The sequence below is a fragment of the Hypomesus transpacificus genome, unplaced genomic scaffold (genome assembly GCF_021917145.1).
Source record: "Hypomesus transpacificus isolate Combined female unplaced genomic scaffold, fHypTra1 scaffold_391, whole genome shotgun sequence".
In the NCBI taxonomy this organism is placed as follows: domain Eukaryota; kingdom Metazoa; phylum Chordata; class Actinopteri; order Osmeriformes; family Osmeridae; genus Hypomesus; species Hypomesus transpacificus.
In genome coordinates, this window is record NW_025813912.1 from 38,800 (window position 1) to 57,500 (window position 18,701).

Sequence of the window (18,701 nt, forward strand, 5' to 3'; positions counted from 1 at the left end):
TGCTCTTTAGCTAGCTACAGTAAAAGTGTTGCATAGCTCTACTATAGTCTAGCGCAAACTGCATTTAGAATCTAACAAGCTATAATCTAACAAGCCATAATCTTACAATACATTTTCTCTACAGCTATATGAAATACTACTAATAAAATTGATATGTGGTGGTTGAAATATGAAAAAATGCAGTATTTTCATCAATTTACCAGCTCACTTGCTTCGGACCCCATAAGCCATATATGGCTCTAACAGCTCTAACTGCATTTAGAATCTAACAAGCTATAATCTTACGAAAATGTTTATCTTAAGTTGGCCATATGAAATACTACTCATAACAATTGATATGTGGTGGTTGAAATATGAAAAAATGCATGATTTTCATCAATTTACCAGCTAACTTACTTCGTAGACACTGAAAATGAATGGGGTTCAACGGTGGAAAATACAATGTTTGGAACTATAGGTTGCATGAGACACGCTTAACTTCCGCATTCCTCGATAACAATGGGAGTCTATGGAAGTGTCGCAACTCTCTTTTTCTATGGCTCTGGTCAGAGCTAGCAAATGACCGTGTTCCGTCTTCATGTGGATTCCCACGATTTGAATTGTGCTCTTTATTTCCCAAATAAAAGTCCCGTTTTCTGGCAAAATACACTTAAATTTTTTTCAGTCAAGAGGGAGAAACTTGAAATTGCCTCCACATGCAAAACCAGTCCTGTTTCGGGGGTCGTCTCATTGTTGCCCCTCTAGTGCACCTGTTGTTTATTCCATCAACATCAATGCAGCGGAAACTGATTAACTACCCCCTCTGCTTCTAAACTGACCAGATCATTATCAGAGAAGTGCAATTGAGTTCATGCCATACCCTGATAAAAAAAAACAGTTCCTTTATTTATTTTTTGCATTGTATTTTGCCCACACTGGTTTCTCGCTGTTAGTCCAGAAAACAGGACTTTTATTTTGGAAATAAAGAGCACAATTCAAATCGTGAGAACCCACATGAAGACAGAACACGGTCATTTGCTAGCTCTGACCAAGGCATTCAGCCCCGTCCCAAGTTCCTTGCTTTAAAGCATCAGCAGAAAGTACCGTGGGCTAGTACTCTCTCATTATGCTGGCGTAGTAGTTCACAATATTGCGTTATGCATTATGAGTTAATGTTATACATACATGTTAATAAAGTAGCATACATACATGATACAACACACCAGTAACCAATTGATATTGTGTTAATATACCGAAAATATCCGTGAATCGAGATGGTGCTGCTGTCGGTCCCGCCGAAAACCATTCAAACACGTTGACAGCAGTGGGTTTTCATTTAACTACAGTGAGCTACCGGAACCACGTGACAAAAAAGCTCTAGCTTTTTTCCTGCGTTTCACTGGCAGTGAGTGTTCACACATGTTGTAGTTCACTCCATTGTTCACCAAAAACGTCAGCGAGGACTGCCTAATGTAGATAAGAGTCAGCTGAAGATAGCCAGAATATCGGATTTCTTCAACTGAGCCTGTTTCATTCGTAATTTGCCTGAGAAAGCGACTTCCGTTGGCCAGCTCCATTGAAAACCATTCAAAAAAGTTGACAGCAGTGGGGAACTACAGCGAGCTACATGAACCACGTGATCACGTGTCGGCGAGATCAAAGCGTGTCGCAACTCTCTTTTTCTATGGCTCTGGCTCTGACCAAGGCATTCAGCCCCGTCCCAAGTTCCTTGCTTTAAAGCATCAGCAGAAAGTACCGTGGGCTAGTACTCTCTCATTATGCTGGCGTAGTATGAGCATACGAGCAAACATGGATATTACAGAGATAATTTCTTCCACTATTCCAGTGTCGTCCGTCCGTGTTTTGGTTCCGCCTGTTAGGTTGGTATCTGCAGCACTATGGCAAGTCGTTGAGAGGGGTAATGTCCAAGACTACGGAGTGCTGGACACGTTTGTTACCGAGGTGTTAGCGGTCATCCCGGATCTGATGAGCTACCGAGATACGGTCCAACTCCTCATGGGGCTGCGAGCGCGGGTACGTGTAGCTAGCTAGCTTCACAGTCTTCATGGTGTCTAGCTAGCTAGGGAAGCTAGCTACCTTTACAGCCTTCATACTGGAACTGGTCAGCCTTCTGGTAAAGACGCGAGGCAGTAGCTAGCTAGACAGTCAGTCAGTTCATTCCATAATCGATGCCCTGAAATGTATGTTTTAAGCGTAATCAGAAATGCTTCAACTTCAGCTGGTTCTGGAGCTGTGCCTTTCTGACCTGCTCGACTCGGAGACCATCCAGCAGCAACTAGACAGGATAAGGACCTGCAGCGCCATCCACATGGGACAGGAGGTGAACATGATCCGCTGTGATACTTCATATTTTGTTCAGTTTCTTTACAATCGCACGAGTAACGTATCAATGTATGACGGGTGGAAACATCTTTTTCCACAGATCTCTGATAAAGACGTGGAAACATCAGTGTCACACTTTCTGAAGCTGATTGAAACCCTGCTGGAACAGCCAGCCCAGAGAGAACACTACTTCCAGGTAAGTCATCCATCCATCACCACTGCACCGCCCAATTCTTTTATTTTAAATGATTTAAATTAACTTTTTTTTTTTGTTCATTTGTTGCTTGTTGTGGTTTCAATTTACTTCTTTAAGTTTTACAAAATGTTTACAGAATGCTGCTGGATGCTCCCTGCACTTTTTATGTTGTTGTTATTATTATTATTATTATTAATAATAATGTTGTTATTATTAACAGTTTTCAGAATTAAAGAAATTGTTAAAATAATTTAAGAGAGTTTTTGTCAGAGGCCTTTTTATTCTTAATTTTGACATGAATTATGACTTTTAAACTAAACATATATATCGGTTTCAAATATTGGTTATCGGTCTTTTTGATCTGGAATAATTGATATCGACATCGGTCCTGAAAAACTTATATCAGTCGACCCCTAGTTTAGGCTGAGGCCTGTAAACACTTTGTAGGTGGAAACCATCTTTTCCTGTTTCATGTTCGTCCCCAGAACATGTTTCCAGAGGAGTTTGGCCCCAAGTATGACTTTGCTCTTCAGACTCTGGTGTGGGAGTTTCTCTCCAGGTTGGACAATCTTCTTCCTACTCCAACCCTTAAACAGGTAAAATAATAATAATGTATTTATTCATCAGATGTTTTTTATCCAAAGCGGTGCCTCACAAACACCACACCTGCATGTCTACCATTAAAGGGTTATCTTCTTTTATTTAGATATCTGTTTGCGGGGGAGTCAGGTGGCTGAGCGGTTAGGGAAGCGGCCTAGTAATCAAAAGGTTGCGAGTTCGATTCCCGGATGTGCCAAATGACGTTGGCACTTCACCCTACTTGCCTCGGGGAGAATGTCCCTGTACTTACTGTAGGTCGCTGGATAAGAGCGTCTGCTAAATGACTAAATGTAAATGTACATCTACAGCTAGCAAACAGCAGATAGGACAACCGTTCACCTCGAGGACGATGATAACAATGAACAATAACTGTGGGTTTTCACAACCTAATGACTTAATGTTAAGTCTGCTGGTGCTCCATTTTTCTTCCTGCTTCCTCCTTTTGCTGTAGGTGTCATCGTTTCTCAGCTCTGCCCCCTCTGTCCTGGAGGAGTTGCAGCAGTCTGGGTGTTACCTGAAGCCCTTGAGCACCCTTCTTCTGAACCATAACAATACAGGTGGACATTCCTACACCAACGGTAGGAGATCCAGCAAGTCTGCTTCAAGTCTACACCTGTCAGGTTGTAATATTTTAAAGGTGTGCGGTTCTAGACCTGCTGACCAAATTTAGACCAATTTAAATAAATAGCATAATGAACTTGTCTTTCTCTAGGTAATGTACCTGAAGACAACTACATCCTCTGTACGCTCTCTGAGTCCTGCCTAGAGACGCTTGACAACTTGGGTGTCCATGACGACTCAGAGGTCCAATCAGAGGCTGAGGAGGGATGTCCTGGTGTTCAAAGTCCAGTCTTGTCTTGCATCCAGTCAGCTATACCTTTGTGGTCAGAATCCAGTCACACAGAAGCTCAGAGGATAAGTGCTGATCAAGCAATGGGCGTCCAAACTGGACCTTCTAGTCCAGAGGAGGAACCAGAGGACAACTTTGAGAGGGAGGAGGAGGATGGCACAGCAGTTGAACTGCAGACTGCAAAGGATGAAGAAACAGATTTGGCTTGTAACACTCTTCTTAGTGACAGAAACCTGGAAACTAGAGAAGAAACTACCAGAACCAAAGGAATGGTGATGGACGAGTCTTCAACAGTTATTTCCTGTCTGCTCCATCAACCACAGGTTGTTCTATACAGGATGGAAGTCACTGATGAGCTGTTGTCTGGGCTGGAGTCCACCTTAACAGCACAACAACCAGACAGGAGGAAGAAGAAGAGGGCGAGGGTGGGGGAGGAGGGACATCCACAGCGGATGAGACGAAAGGTTGTTTCTCGCAAGAGTGACTTCTGTAGGATGTCACCGACATCTCGGTCTGAGGATCCCGGCAAAGCTGTGGCCAAAGAGCAAGGAGGAGGGCTGTCCCCTCTCCGCACAGGTCAGGATTCTCCCTCTGTTGATGCGTTGCATGCTGGGAAGCGTGTGAAAACGTGCTCCCAGTGTGGGAAGAGTTTTTCCAATGCAAAGGACTTTACCAGACACATGATCGTTCATGCTGAGCAGATTCCCCACTTCTGCACAGGGTGTGGGGAAGAATTTGATGATTCTGAGAGTTTGGAGGAACACCAGGAGGACTGTCACGTGTCCAGTCACAACAATGATTCAGATTGGGAGCAGGATGACAAGTCTGTGTCGTCTTTATCGTCCGTAGAGATCGAGTCAGAACCAGGGACTCTACCTCAGCAGAAAACCTCCACTAGCCGTGGAGGGCAGAAGAACAAACGACCCTGCCCCATTTGCAACAAGAAGCTCCACCGTAACTCAATAACTCAACACATACGCAACCATGGTGAGCCATTGGCAAGAGAGGTTCCACATCGTTGCGATGGCTGCGGCTTGAGGTGTTACGTTAAATCCGATTATGAGAAACACACTGAAATGTGTCTGAAGAGGATTTATTTGTGCTGTGATTGTGGGAAGAGATTTGATCCTGCTCCTCCAAGCTCAGAGTGTCCTGGGGAAACGTCTGGCCCGGACACCAGAGAGGCATCCTGTATGAACGAAACTGGGGTACAGCAGGTCAACAGCACCACACACTCGACATCAGCTGCCTCCACCACTCTCCACAGTCAGGGACAACCCTTCAGAGTGGTACCTAAAAGATCCCACAGAACCTGCCTTTTGTGTAACGAGACCTTCAAAGACACCCACACCATGGCAGAGCACCTGAAACTGGAGCATAACATAAACCCTCACTCGTGTCCTTGTGGGCAAACATTGACCTCTTTTGATGAAATGAAGGAACACAGTCTCAACTGTATGTCCTGGACAAGGTGCCCTTCCTGCAGAAAAGGCTACGTTCAATCTACCCAGCTTTCAGAGAGCCAGAGTGTGGAGACAATCCTCGTTGGTCAGCAGAGCGACCTTCAGTCAACTTCTGTAGAAGACCTCATGGAGAGCCAGTTGCGTGGCTGCAGTGGTGAGGCCTCTGAGGACGGGCATGGACCAGACACACGTGTGGGGGGGAAGTCTCCCAGCCGGCAGCAAGACTGTGGGGAAGAGATCCACCAGAACCTGCAGCCGGGCCAGAAGGACCTAGCGCACAGTAGCCAGGGCTCGGCCCCGAGCCAGAGTGACACAGAGTCTCCTCAGCCACACAGAAGCACCGCCTCCCCCCAGAACCAAACCTCCGTCCGGGGTCCACCCCCCGGTGTGATCGTGGACAACCGGACGTGTTCTGTGTGCTTCAAGAGGTTTTTCAATAAATCGAGCCGGGATCAGCACATGAGGAGACATGTAAAAGGACCTTTCAGCTGCAGCATCTGTTCCCACAGCTTCGGGTGCAAGAAGGATCTTGTCAGACATCAGGCCAAGGTAGTAAACTGTGGGCCCACGCGCCGTAATCGTACCATGTTGGACAGAGAGCCGGCAGGAGAAATCGCGAGCTTCAAGTGTTCCCATTGTAATGCTGTGTTCATGACGGGGAAGAAACTTCAAGTCCACATGTTGTATCACACAGGAGACGGCTTCCCCTGTAAGTACTGTGGCAAGGTGTTCAATACCAACAAAAGCTTGAGGAATCATATAAAAACGCATTTTGATAGGTCACACCTCTGTGACACCTGTGGTAAAGGTTTTGCAACAGCATATGCTTTGAAAACTCACCTGCTCAGCCACGATGATGCTAGGCCCCACCTTTGCACAGAGTGTGGCAAAAGTTACAAACAAAAGTCATTCCTGGAATGTCACATTCGTTTTGTGCATCAAGCAGAGCGGCCATATCCTTGCAACATCTGCCAGGTACGCTTGTCCACCCTGGCATCGCTAGATAGACACTTACAAACTCACAGCAAGGAGACCTTCAGTTGTGTAGATTGTGGGAAGAGTTCAAAACGGAAGGCATTCTTGACAAAACACGTTTGTGTAGTCGACCCCCGCTTTTGATGTCCCTAGAGAACTCTTTGCTGAAGTTGGGTGGAGAATGTTTGGTACCAGTGAAAATAAATCATGAACATCAGCATCTTCTTAGTCTTGTGGTCTTTTTCAGATAGCATCATTCATACTCTTTAGTTACAGCATTTTCTTTTTGTAAAAGTAAAAACATGAACAACTTTTCAAAGTGCAACCCCTCATTGGTGCATTTCCAGAATACATCTTTAATACTCAACGGTGGCTACAGGAAATACAGTTTATTTCATACACATCATCTCCCAAACAACACTGTACCTATGTGGAACAAACACAAAATCCTCAGTCGTTTCCCGTAACAACACTTGGTCATCCAACAGATAGGATGGTAGCAAGGTGCTACACAACCACTCTGAAACCACTCTGACATGCGCACACACGCACACACACACACATTCTACAGAGCCCCTGGTGAGAGACAGAGGGGGTCCATGAGGTTTCCAGGGGCAGTGTTGTAGAGCAGCAACAGCACAGGGTCTAACTAGACATCAGAGAGATGTGGGACACCTGTAAGAGGGGGAGCCAGATCAGAGAGGGAAAGGGGGAGGACATCAGGCCAGATAGGGGGTGGGAGAGAGAGAAGGAAAATGGCAGAAATTAAGGATTTCTTCCCCCATCGACCATGTTAATAAATAAATCCTAATGTTTCATCCACGGGGTGTCATCCCACCTCCTCTATGGTTCTGCCCAGTCTCTCCTGGCTCATCACCACTCTCCTGGAACACAAACACACTTCAGTAGCAGACTATAACAGACTATATAGCAGTACAGCACTGTACAGTAGCACCAGACAGACTAAATAGCAGCACAGCACTGTACAGTAACACCACACAGACTATATAGCAGCACAGCACTGTACAGTAGCACCACACAGATTATATAGTAGCATAGCACTGTACAGTAACACCACACAGACAAAAGTGCGGCGAGGAGGATGTAGGAGGAGGGAGGATATAGGAAGAACAAAGTCAATTACGACATGGGTGTCTTGTAAGACAGCATGGGGGGCAGAAGGGATAGTAGAGCTAGGTAAGAAGCTAGACAGCAGGGGGGATAGTAGAGCTAGGTAAGAGGCCAGACAGCAGGGGGGATAGTAGAGCTAGGTAAGAAGCTAGACAGCAGGGGGGATAGTAGAGCTAGGTAAGAAGCTAGACAGCAGGGGGGATAGTAGAGCTAGGTAAGAGGCCAGACAGCAGGGGGGATAGTAGAGCTAGGTAAGAGGCCAGACAGCAGGGGGGATAGTAGAGCTAGGTAAGAGGCCAGACAGCAGGGGGGATAGTAGAGCTAGGTAAGAAGCCAGAGACAAGGCCTACCTGAGGATCCTGCGAGCCACAGTGAGGGAGAAGTGACCTGGGCAGTCGGGCTGGTAGGTAGAGGGAACTATAACATAGGCCCCTGGAGGTAGGTAACAGGCCAGCGACACATCCTGTGTGTAGCAGTGAGGCACACAGCTGGCCACAGGCTCCTTGTCCCTGGGTAAGCTTGGCTCAGACTCCCCCTCCTTCTGTGGAGCCTGGACTCAGACAAGGTGGAGGGTAAGATATGCGGTATTTATCAACCACCGTTTATCATAAATGTAACTGTCAAGAATTCATAGTATGAAAAAAAAGACAAGTGTACGAACAACGTCATATCCATCGTATTTACAGGAAGTGACACACAAGCCTCATATCGCAACCATAGAAACACACAAACATATTTAAAAACCCTCTCACCGTATACAGGTGAAAGCCGATTGGCTGGAGGTCAGTATCCGGGTGGTTTTGACGCAGGGTAACCTGAACATTAACCCCAGGTGTGCCGGCCACGTGGTCACCCACGGCGACAGGGAAGCGAGGGTTCCGCCAGTGAGACAGGAAGTTCCTGCCTCCTCCGGCTGATGACCCCGTGACCCACACGCCCCGGAAGTAGACCGTCTCCCACTCTCCCGTTACCAGCGGCAACGAGGGCCCAGGTGCCTTCAGGGCACTGCAGGGAGACAAGAGACAATCTGTAAACAACAACAACCGACCAAGAACAACAGCATACGTCACAATATGGGCACAGCTCAGTGGCTGGGGCGTTTGCAGAACAAGAGGTTTGCGAAGCTCAGATGTGCCGTACGCTGCTCTAGATAACATCCACTAAATCAGGGGTGTTCAACCCTGGTCCCTCAGGGCCCATTGACCTGCACGTTTGACATGTGTCCCTGCTCCAACACGCTCATTGTCAGCAGGGAAACATCTAAAACTAGGATTATCATTACAACAGAAAGGTCAACTTCATACAATGCCCGCCTGGCACGACAGGATCAAACTGGTACGACAGTATAAAGATGAAAGAAGGTTCTCATTAACATGGTTATCATGATAAGGTGACGTAAGAGGCGGACCTGAGTGAGGTGGGACCGGAGGAGAACACTCTGAGGGTGAAGCTGGCTTCTGCCCCCTGGTGGAAGCAGCTGGGTATGACCATGTGGAAGCCAGGCTCCAGGCGCGTGTGTAGGATCACCTCTCGCTCGTACGCGTGGCAGCGAGTGGAACCACACGGGGCCTTGTTCAGCGTCCGTGCAACGTTGACACGCTTCTTCTGCACCTGGAGGTGGAGACACACACGTCTAACCCAGGTGAGTACACTTCCCTACCTACACACACACAAAGACAGAGAGCTACCTAGTCACATTCCCATACCAACCTTCCACATGTGGATTGCTATGGCCTGGTGACGCCGTGCATGAGCGGCGCCCTCTGCTGGTGAGCACGGGTACTGCGTCGGCCTCCCTGGCCTCCAGTGCTGTAGCAAGGACACCAGAACCTCTCCACGCTCACACACCTTCAGCCAGAACTTGGGGTTGCTGCCGTAGCTGCTGTTGTTACGGCAACCACCGGCCGAGTGACCTTTGACCCAGCGGCCGGACAGCTGATGGCTGTGAGTCAGCAGCTCTCCTATTGGATGGAGAGGGTAGTCTCATCGACCAATTAAGTGGTAGAATTAATTTCCTGGCTGCTCATCATTGGTGTATAGGTGTCTAAAAAAAAGAAATATGGAATTCTCTGGAAATCCAACTTTCCTCACTCTCACCCCCTCCCTGCCTCTAGGCTAAGCAAGGCTTTATATATATATTCAACCTAGGGCTAGGCTAGATACATTGAACCTATGGCTATGCTGGGCAGAGAAGTACCAGTATAGATGCTCTGTAGATGCCCTTCCTCGTTGATGGGATACCCCACTGTGACATCATCAAACTGCGCGAGGAACTCGGTGTGGTCCAGCCAGACTTCGCCCTCCTCAGCGCGGGACAGAAGCTCCACAGAGCAGGCCGGCTCCAGGGTACGCCAGCCCTCACCACTGCCAGGGAGGAGAGTGGGGAGAGAGAGGAGAGGGTACACACAGTATATAAAATATACACACTAACACTGCACGTATAATACACACACACGTATTGATATGGAAGCTTTCTCTATGACAGTATACAGTACATAACCCTCTACATACTCCTCTACATACCCCTCTACATACCCCTCTATCCAGGTTCTGCCCCAGCAGCGTCGCCCCCAGGGGTTTCGGATGCGTAGCAGTCGGACCACCTCTTCTCCGCCCTCCCCCCCCCCCCCCCCCCCCCCCCCCTCCCCTCCCTCCGACTCCGTCCTCACATCCAGCCACTCCATCACGTTGAGGGCGTGATGCTGCTCCAGCACACTGCCACCTGCAGGCGATCCCAGGGAACAACAAGCTCACCAAGCATGACATGTTAACACAACGTAGGTGTTTCCTACAGCCGCCATGACCTTTGACCCTAACCCTGACCTATAACTCTAATCATAACCATTTTATACTCTGTATCTTGAATGTATAAAACCAGGTCCTGAAGATTACATTTTAATCATTTAGCAGATGCTGCTTCCCAAAGCGACATACAAACAGTGCATATAGGAAGTAAAGTTGAATGGTCTGTATTTACCAGTCACGATGATGAAGTTTAATTCATAAAGAGCCAAAACTTAACTTCCCCTCCTCACCTGTGGGGGCACTGTGTGTGGAGCAGCTGACAGAGCAGCCCTCTCTGACTGCCTGCAACAAGTCCAGATCCAGCTTCCTTATCGCCCCACGGACCCGGTCGCTGCCCTGCCCCCCCTCCTGGTCCTCCTCCTTCCCAGTGTTCTCCAGGCTCCAGCGCTCAGCCAGCCCTCCGGTCAGGTCCACCAGCGCCTCGGACACCTGCCCCGCCCACAGACGCTCATACGACCCGTGGAGTCTGGGATAGGAGAAAGGAATGGGGGAGGGGCACTCCCCCCAACACTGTTACAGCCCCAGAACCCCACCCCAACACTGACCGGTACACCTCTGCTCCCCAGCTCACTAACCCCAACCCTAGCCCCACCACACTCCCCAACACTGACCGGTACAGCTCTGCTCCCCAGGTCACTAACACTAACCCCACCACACACCCCAACACTGACCGGTACAGCTCTGCTCCCCAGGTCACTAACACTAACCCCACCACACACCCCAACACTGACCGGTACAGCTCTGCTCCCCAGGTCACTAACACTAACCCCACCACACACCCCAACACTGACCGGTACAGCTCTGCTCCCCAGGTCACTAACACTAACCCCACCACACACCCCAACACTGACCGGTACAGCTCTGCTCCCCAGGTCACTCACTTGGCATGAGCCTTCTCCAGCAGGGCTACCCAGAATGCATCAGGGGCCTGGCAGCGGGAGAAGCACAGTTTTCCGCCAACACAGGGCAGCCGGTCGTCCACGGTGACGTCGGTCCACAGGCCGTTCTTCCAGAGGCGGAACAGGAAGGAGCCCCGATACCGGCTGTGGCCCCACTGGGGTTGGTCTGGGGGCAGAACCTGGACCAGGGGCAGAAACACCTCTTTAGAGGAATAACCTGCCTTACAGAGGGGGCAGAAACACCTCTTTAGAGGTATAACCTGCCTTACAGATGGGGCAGAAACACCTCTTTAGAGGTATAACCTGCCTTACAGAGGGGGCAGAAACACCTCTTTAGAGGAATAACCTGCCTTACAGAGGGGGCAGAAACACCTCTTTAGAGGAATAACCTGCCTTACAGAGGGGGCAGAAACACCTCTTTAGAGGTATAACCTGCCTTACAGAGGGTGCAGAAACACCTCTTTAGAGGAATAACCTGCCTTACAGAGGGGGCAGAAACACCTCTTTAGAGGAATAACCTGCCTTACAGAGGGTGCAGAAACACCTCTTTAGAGGAATAACCTGCCTTACAGAGGGGGCAGAAACACCTCTTTAGAGGAATAACCTGCCTTACAGAGGGGGCAGAAACACCCCTTTAGAGAAATAACCTGCCTTACAGAGGGGGCAGAAACACCTCTTTAGAGGAATAACCTGCCTTACAGAGGGTGCAGAAAAACCCCTGGGGATGGTTATAGCTCAGTGGTTAGAGCACTTTCCTGCAGATCAAGAGGCCAAATCTCAAAATGAGACAGCTAGCTCACAGTGTACTAGAGGGTGTGTACTGGGAGTGTGTACTGGGTGTGTGTGTATTAGAGTGTGTGTACTGGAGTGTGTGTATTAGAGTGTGTGTTATGGCAGTGTGTGTACTACAGTGTGTCCCAGCTGCGAGTTGCAGCCTACCTTGTCGAGCAGGTGTCTGTTCTCCAGCAGGGTGGTGCAGGCACACAGTAACCAGCAGTCTCCCAGAAGGCCCTGCCTGGCCTGGCCCCTGCTGGGGGGTGTCGCCAGGAGCCTGGGGGCCGAGCACATCTCCTTTGGGGGGGCGAGAGGTGGAGGAGAGGGGTGGGTTCATACAGTTGTTGGGAGGCAGAACAAACAGATGTTTGTGGTCTCTTCAAACAGCAGGGTTTGGAACCTGTACCTGCGGCCGCAACCAGGTGATTTGACCACGGAGGCTGGCGATGGGAGTGGAGCGGTCGGAGAACAGCGAGGAGTCATCCGCGGGGAAGTCCGGATCTTGGAACAGCCCGGATCTTACATCCTCATCATCGCCCCCCTCCTCTTCACTCATGGCCCGTCGAGAGGAAACACCGTTTCAAGGTGATATTCTCGCATCAGTCCTGCATTCATTCACTCTACCAGGGTGCGGATTCAGAGGACAATTAGCCCTTTACACAACACATTGATTGACACTATCTTCAGGGTTCTGTATACCGCAAAAACGGAGCGGCTTCACGCCAGAGGCTACACATTACATCCTGGAGACAGCGGTGTCAGCTATCCAGGGTTTAGATTCCGCGATAGACCGTATTTGAATGTCACGCTGAATCGATACCTGTAGCCTACTAATCTAGTCCACATCAGGTAACCAATATAAAGGAATGCAAAAGCTGCGGAAAGCACACGTGCCGTGGACACTAAAGACACTGAAACTCTTATAATTGTAATAATTCTCTTGTTTAGGTAGGCTACTCGTAGTGAGTTTAATTATACCACATTTTAATTGATGAATGGTTACATTAATTTGTCCATGCATTAACTGTACGCTACGTAGGCCTATACATCACTGACACCAGCCCCCTAGGTTAGTGCTTAGATTTGTTTATGAAGTCTCGCAAGCTGATATGGATGAGATGCCTACTGGCTAGCTAGCTAACTGAAAGATAATTTCCCTATCGCTGGCTTGTTATTGCTGCCGGTGACTTTGATCATACTAGGCTACACTAATCATTGAAAGGGTGTCGAGCAATTGAGGAAAAGGTAGAACAAAATGAGGTACCCGTTTTCAATTCGCATGGTGCGCTTCTCTCTTCCGGAAACTCACTGACAGAAGCCCAGTGTGCCCATGAATGAATCTTTCCGCTTTGACTCGTATACTCGTTATTGTCAGTGAGTGCCACCTCGTGTTTGTGAAGTGAATAACGTTAAGTTGTTACCAGCCTATACGCAATGATTTATTACGTTGTTACATTTTTACTCATTTTAAAAGAAGGTAAGCTGTCATAAGAAATTATATGGGTTTATTTATTGAAAATCACCACGTGCGTTCATCATTTGGACATACAGGGGGCTTTTGAAGTAGGCCTACATCGTTCAACCATAGACAAAACTAGTCAATTGTTATTTAGGCCTTTATACGTTTCTTGGTTACAGAGTAGCTTACACGGTTTATAACCAACCACTGTCAGTTTTTGTGGATGTCGAGGTTTTAGACGCTGGCTTCATTTTTTTCCTACAGGAGAAACTATACAAATACAAAAAACATGTTAGAAACCATTTTCGGCATCAAACAATGCTTGCATGTTTAATTCACCGATCAAAAAGATTGTAAACTCTTACTCCAAGTCCTCGGTGGCAGCCTTTGCCATCGAGGATTCTGGATGTGCACACACCAGCTTCCCTCTGACCGTGAGGCAGGTATTAGAACGGAGACAGCAACCGCGTCGGTTTAGTCATAACATATGTAGTAAAATTAGTCATAACATTAGTCACATTAGTCGTGAGATTAGTAACTTCTATCAGAACCGTAATGTGTAGGCCTGTGTTACTGACGGAGAGTCCTCTGGGGGCTTACTTGTTCCAGGTAAAGAGTGAGAGATATCAAGAAGGTTCTCAAGCCCGAAGGAACATATGGGGAACATTCGATGAACCAGTTCATTTGTACTGTAGCTCAAAGCACTTAAAAGGGACAATTGAAATTGAGTGTTTACACAGGGGCGCGGCATATGGGGGAACAGTTAGGACAATTCAAAGGGCCCATGACTGATAGAGGCCCCTCAAAAATGAAAAACGAATTGAAATATCAACTTATTTTTTATATTTTTATGGGCCCCAAAATTTCTGGCCGCGCGTCTAGGTTCACAAAATGAAATGCGTGAACCATGGGCGTATCTAGCTCTATTTCGGGGGGGCTGGAGCCCCCCCAAAAGTTTCATTAGCCCCCCCCCCCCCAAAAAAAATAATAAAAAATAAAAATATTTTATTTTTTAATCTAAATGTGTTAATTTCTCTTCCTAAAACCCACTAGAGGACACTATTTAAAAGGATATTTTCAAAAATTTCTTCTGGGAGAACAGGCCCCCAGACCCCCCTAGTTTTGCTGGATCACAGGAAAAATAATAGGTTTTATATAGGGGCTTAGCCCCCCAAAAGTGGGAACCTAGATTGGCACCTGGCGTGAACACTGGAGAGTGAGGAGGACCGTGGTGAGCTTACATCACAGCCTGCGTGTTGCAGACCCCGCTGGCGTCCTTACTTTCGTAGCAGACGAGCCTGGAGAGAGCTGATCAGTCACTCTACCTTCACAACAAACATACAAAAATCTAAATGTGTAAAAGGGGTTACAGACTCACATGAGAAATTATGAAGAATAACCCAATATAAAATTAAGGAATATGTTCAGAATTATGATAGCCTATATACATTTATGCTAAAGTGCATTCTATTATATTCTATAGTATTGCATTATATAGTATTTCATTATATAACAATCTCATACTTGATCAAATACGTTAGATCAAACGTTCACACGTTATCTGGAACTCCTGACATTCTAGAGTCAGAACGCGGTTTAAATCTTTCTGAGGGTGGAAACCATTTGTGGTCAACAATAGGTTTTTGGGTCAGGTGAAAAGGGAAATTTCACTCTGAATCAGGAATATACAGTCATGTCAGCAAAATACAAATAAAGGAAGTTCATAAGAATTCATAATGAGGTCCTTTTATAACCTTTGTTCCGTAAAACATCTACGTACTACAAAGTAAACATCAGTTGCAAGAATAGATGAACGATAGGTTATTCCCCCCACTTCTACCTAGCACTTAACTCCTAACCAGCTTCACATACATTTTGATTATTTCTTTAATAGTTTTTTATTTTCATATTTTCTTATGAAGAGGCGGTGTGATTCCTAACCAGCTTCACATAAATGTTGATTGTTTCTTTAATAGTTTTTTCTTTTCATATTTTCATATGAAGAGGCGGTGTGATTCCTAACTAGCTTCACATAAATGTTGATTATTTCTTTAATAGTTTTTTCGTTTCATATTTTCATATGAAGAGGCGGTGTGATTCTCTTGACCTAGGAAAGACAAGTCAAGTAGCTAAATGATAGAACCACGTTAGATTAGTACATTAGATAGTCAAGAGTTCTTTGATTTCTATCATTCTGCCCTCCAGTCAACCCAGGAGATTAACATAAGAGATACTGCTGTAATTGTAGGTCATTGGGTTGGAAACATTTGTGGTGCTTTTCATGGTATTTGCAGTACGATGACATGACGAAGGATGAATTGAGCAAGCCTTTGTCCTGACCTATTTAGTTGTCTCAGAAACCCCTTTCCCCTGCTTCTTAGGGTTTGGGTTTGGTGGAGCTGCTCTGACCTAGAAAACAACAAGTGTTCCACCGCAACAGAACCATCACAGAACACTGCACATCTCATCTCATTAATATCTCAAATCTGAGTCACATACACACACACATACACACATACACGGAGACATACACACACATAAGCACAGAAACACATGCCCGATAATCATATAATGGTAGCACTTGAGATCCAGGTCAAGTAATTATCATAGTATTGGTCAGGGTGAGTGTTATCAGAATTAGCTTTATTCACCATGTTAGTTTACAAAAACAAGGAGTTTACTGTGGCAGGAAGGTGCATACGATAAACGTATAAGAATATTAAATAGAAAAAGTAGAAAAAAGTACAACAGTCTAAATCATTCTGAATTAATCCTATACAATCGTAAGATTAGATAAGTGTTAATAGGTAATAAGAACAAGAAAAGGCTCAAGATGACTTGTTCCGGGAGTATAACGGCACTTGAGAATGATTGGCTGGACCGGATGCTAGTTTCCTCCAGGATCACAATGACTCATATTGAGAGACTTGTCGCTTTTGTTGGTTTATTGTAACTGTCCTAAAATGATTGTACTCGCTGTGAAATATATTATTGTTGCTTGCTTTTTCCACAGGTACACTCTTGCACTTTTGAGCTTCTTGCTGTTTAATTGTAACTTGTCTAACTAGATGCTCTTATCGTTCTTCCCTTTGGGACTTATTTGGTTTCACAATGTATGCTTCATGTTTGGCTACCCGCAATGTTTGAGGCAATCTCGATGTAATGATCAGTGACCAATGCGCTTTTGTAAAACTTTCTCTTGGAAGTCGCTTTGGATAAAGGCGTCTGCTAAATGCATAAATGTAATGTAAATGTAATAAGGCCCTACACTAGTGTTAATAATACTTATTAACTTACTAAGGCATAATTAAATATGAACTGATTCTTGTCACGAACACCTTAATATAAAGCATTGCCTGTTAAACTGTTATTAAGTATGAGTTTATTGAAATGCACACACTCACATGCACAACCATACATACACAGACATATACACGTACATACATGCACACACACACAAACACACACAGTGGGTTAGGGTTAGTTAAATGATCTAGATATCCGTTTTTGATCAGCTATGTAAAGCAGTGTGCTGCTCGTGTGCAGAAACTCCGGTTGGCCTGAATAACCCTCCACCACAGACACAACCCTCCATCACAGACACAACCCTCCATCACAGACACAACCCTCCACCACAGACACAACCCTCCATCACAGACACAACCCTCCATCACAGACACAACCCTCCACCACAGACACAACCCTCCACCACAGACACAACCCTCCACCACAGACACAACCCTCCATCACAGACACAACCCTCCACCACAGACACAACCCTCCATCACAGACACAACCCTCCATCACAGACACAACCCTCCACCACAGACACAACCCTCCATCACAGACACAACCCTCCATCACAGACACAACCCTCCATCACAGACACAACCCTCCACCACAGACACAACCCTCCATCACAGACACAACCCTCCATCACAGACACAACCCTCCATCACAGACACAACCCTCCACCACAGACACAACCCTCCATCACAGACACAACCCTCCACCACAGACACAACCCTCCACCACAGACACAACCCTCCACCACAGACACAACCCTCCATCACAGACACAACCCTCCATCACAGACACAACCCTCCACCACAGACACAAGGTGTACAGCGTGACTGCATAGTCTGTGAACTCAGTACTCACATGTATGTCCATCTTTCAACGTGTATATCACAGCGTCTTTCAAAGTTATACATCAAAAACCTTTCTACTCAGTCTGATTTGATCAAAAGCAGCATGGAGGGGGGATTTGAACCTTGAACCTGAGGTATCTTAATCTGCTCTCAACTGCCCTACTACTAAGCTTTACCTGTAACGCCTCAACAAATAGTGAAAGAGCAAACTTTGCCAAACACAAATGTATGTCACTGTAAACACACTGGCAATAACTGTATATTAGATACTTTTGTAGTGAACAGGAATATGATAACTTTGCTTAGTCCTTGATCTCTACTGGTTTGACGAGATTTTATTCTACTCGACTCAACTCTGCTCTGTTGTACTCTTCTGCACCTTTCCAGTCTACATGTTTAACTGACATCACACACGTTGATTGACAGCATGTTGCTTTGGACAGAAGCATCTGGTGAAGTGTAAAAATTCCAGTTTTGAGTTCAGCGCCCCATGAGGAGTGACAGGGATAGTACAGAGACTCTGTCTCCGTGGTGACCTCTGTCTCCGTGGTGACGAGGTGGTTCCTCCCTAATGAAATACCATACCACAACTTCTTATTTACAATCTATATAACATATACTGTAATGTAAATGTATTTACATGCTATACTTTACTGTATTATGTTACAGTATAATGGATGACACACACACCCACACACTAAACACACCCACACACACCCACGCAAAACATATGCACACACACACACACACACACTAAACACACACATGCATTATCCAGACACAGCCCTCACAGTGTTGCCTCACAGTGAACAGACAGCATCTTTGTTCTGTAGCATTCCTCAAGCCTGTTCCTGTTTTTTCCTCCCACGCCGTGGAAAGTGGCGGGGAATTTTTCTCTCCCATGGTGCACTGCTTCAGCAGGCGAGGTGAGCGTCGGAAACCCCAGAGAGGAAGTTTCCAGCTTCTCTCCACCAGCTGCCGTGGGGGCGCTATAAAAGCTGCTCACTCAGGAGCCCAGAGACACTCCTCTGCTGCACCTGAAGACAACACTCACATCCAGACAGGCTGACATCCAG

The 18,701-nt window shown here is 46.6% G+C and overlaps 3 protein-coding genes across 6 annotated transcripts in view; 2 read left to right on the forward strand and 1 right to left on the reverse strand.

Moving 5' to 3' along the window:
* Positions 1 to 987: 987 nt before the first annotated feature.
* LOC124464706 (zinc finger protein 23-like) lies at positions 988 to 6,623 on the forward strand. 3 transcript variants are annotated; one of them, XM_047016507.1, is made up of 7 exons: positions 988 to 1,032; positions 1,685 to 2,013; positions 2,219 to 2,320; positions 2,423 to 2,518; positions 3,004 to 3,114; positions 3,570 to 3,738; positions 3,831 to 6,623. In XM_047016507.1, the coding sequence occupies exons 2-7, from the start codon at positions 1,771 to 1,773 to the stop codon at positions 6,548 to 6,550; spliced, it is 3,441 nt and encodes a 1,146-aa protein (XP_046872463.1). In that variant the 5' UTR covers positions 988 to 1,032; positions 1,685 to 1,770; the 3' UTR covers positions 6,551 to 6,623. The 3 variants fall into 3 exon arrangements, with proteins under 3 accessions (XP_046872463.1, XP_046872462.1, XP_046872464.1); XM_047016506.1 differs by lacking the exon at positions 988 to 1,032 and having other exon boundaries at positions 1,599 to 2,013; positions 3,570 to 3,696; XM_047016508.1 differs by lacking the exons at positions 988 to 1,032; positions 3,831 to 6,623 and having other exon boundaries at positions 1,599 to 2,013; positions 3,004 to 3,077; positions 3,570 to 3,654.
* A 94-nt stretch (positions 6,624 to 6,717) lies between these two features.
* On the reverse strand, positions 6,718 to 13,384 carry capn10 (calpain 10). Of its 2 annotated transcripts, XM_047016511.1 has the most exons (14): positions 13,280 to 13,384; positions 12,422 to 12,635; positions 12,181 to 12,312; positions 11,224 to 11,420; positions 10,573 to 10,808; positions 10,073 to 10,259; positions 9,735 to 9,901; positions 9,248 to 9,498; positions 8,946 to 9,148; positions 8,290 to 8,542; positions 7,888 to 8,087; positions 7,245 to 7,290; positions 7,036 to 7,081; positions 6,718 to 6,980 (listed from the first exon to the last, which is right to left on the reverse strand). In XM_047016511.1, exons 2-13 carry the CDS (start codon positions 12,569 to 12,571, stop codon positions 7,052 to 7,054), a joined length of 2,052 nt encoding a protein of 683 aa, XP_046872467.1. In that variant the 5' UTR covers positions 12,572 to 12,635; positions 13,280 to 13,384; the 3' UTR covers positions 6,718 to 6,980; positions 7,036 to 7,051. The 2 variants fall into 2 exon arrangements, with proteins under 2 accessions (XP_046872467.1, XP_046872465.1); XM_047016509.1 differs by having other exon boundaries at positions 6,718 to 7,081.
* Positions 13,385 to 18,537: 5,153 nt separating this feature from the next.
* The window catches only part of ccl20a.3 (chemokine (C-C motif) ligand 20a, duplicate 3), a 1,891-nt gene continuing 1,727 nt past the window's right edge, over positions 18,538 to 18,701 (forward strand). The window contains exon 1 of the mRNA XM_047016517.1: positions 18,538 to 18,701. This exon is cut by the window's right edge and continues 181 nt beyond it. The gene's annotated coding sequence lies outside the window, so the exon portion shown is untranslated.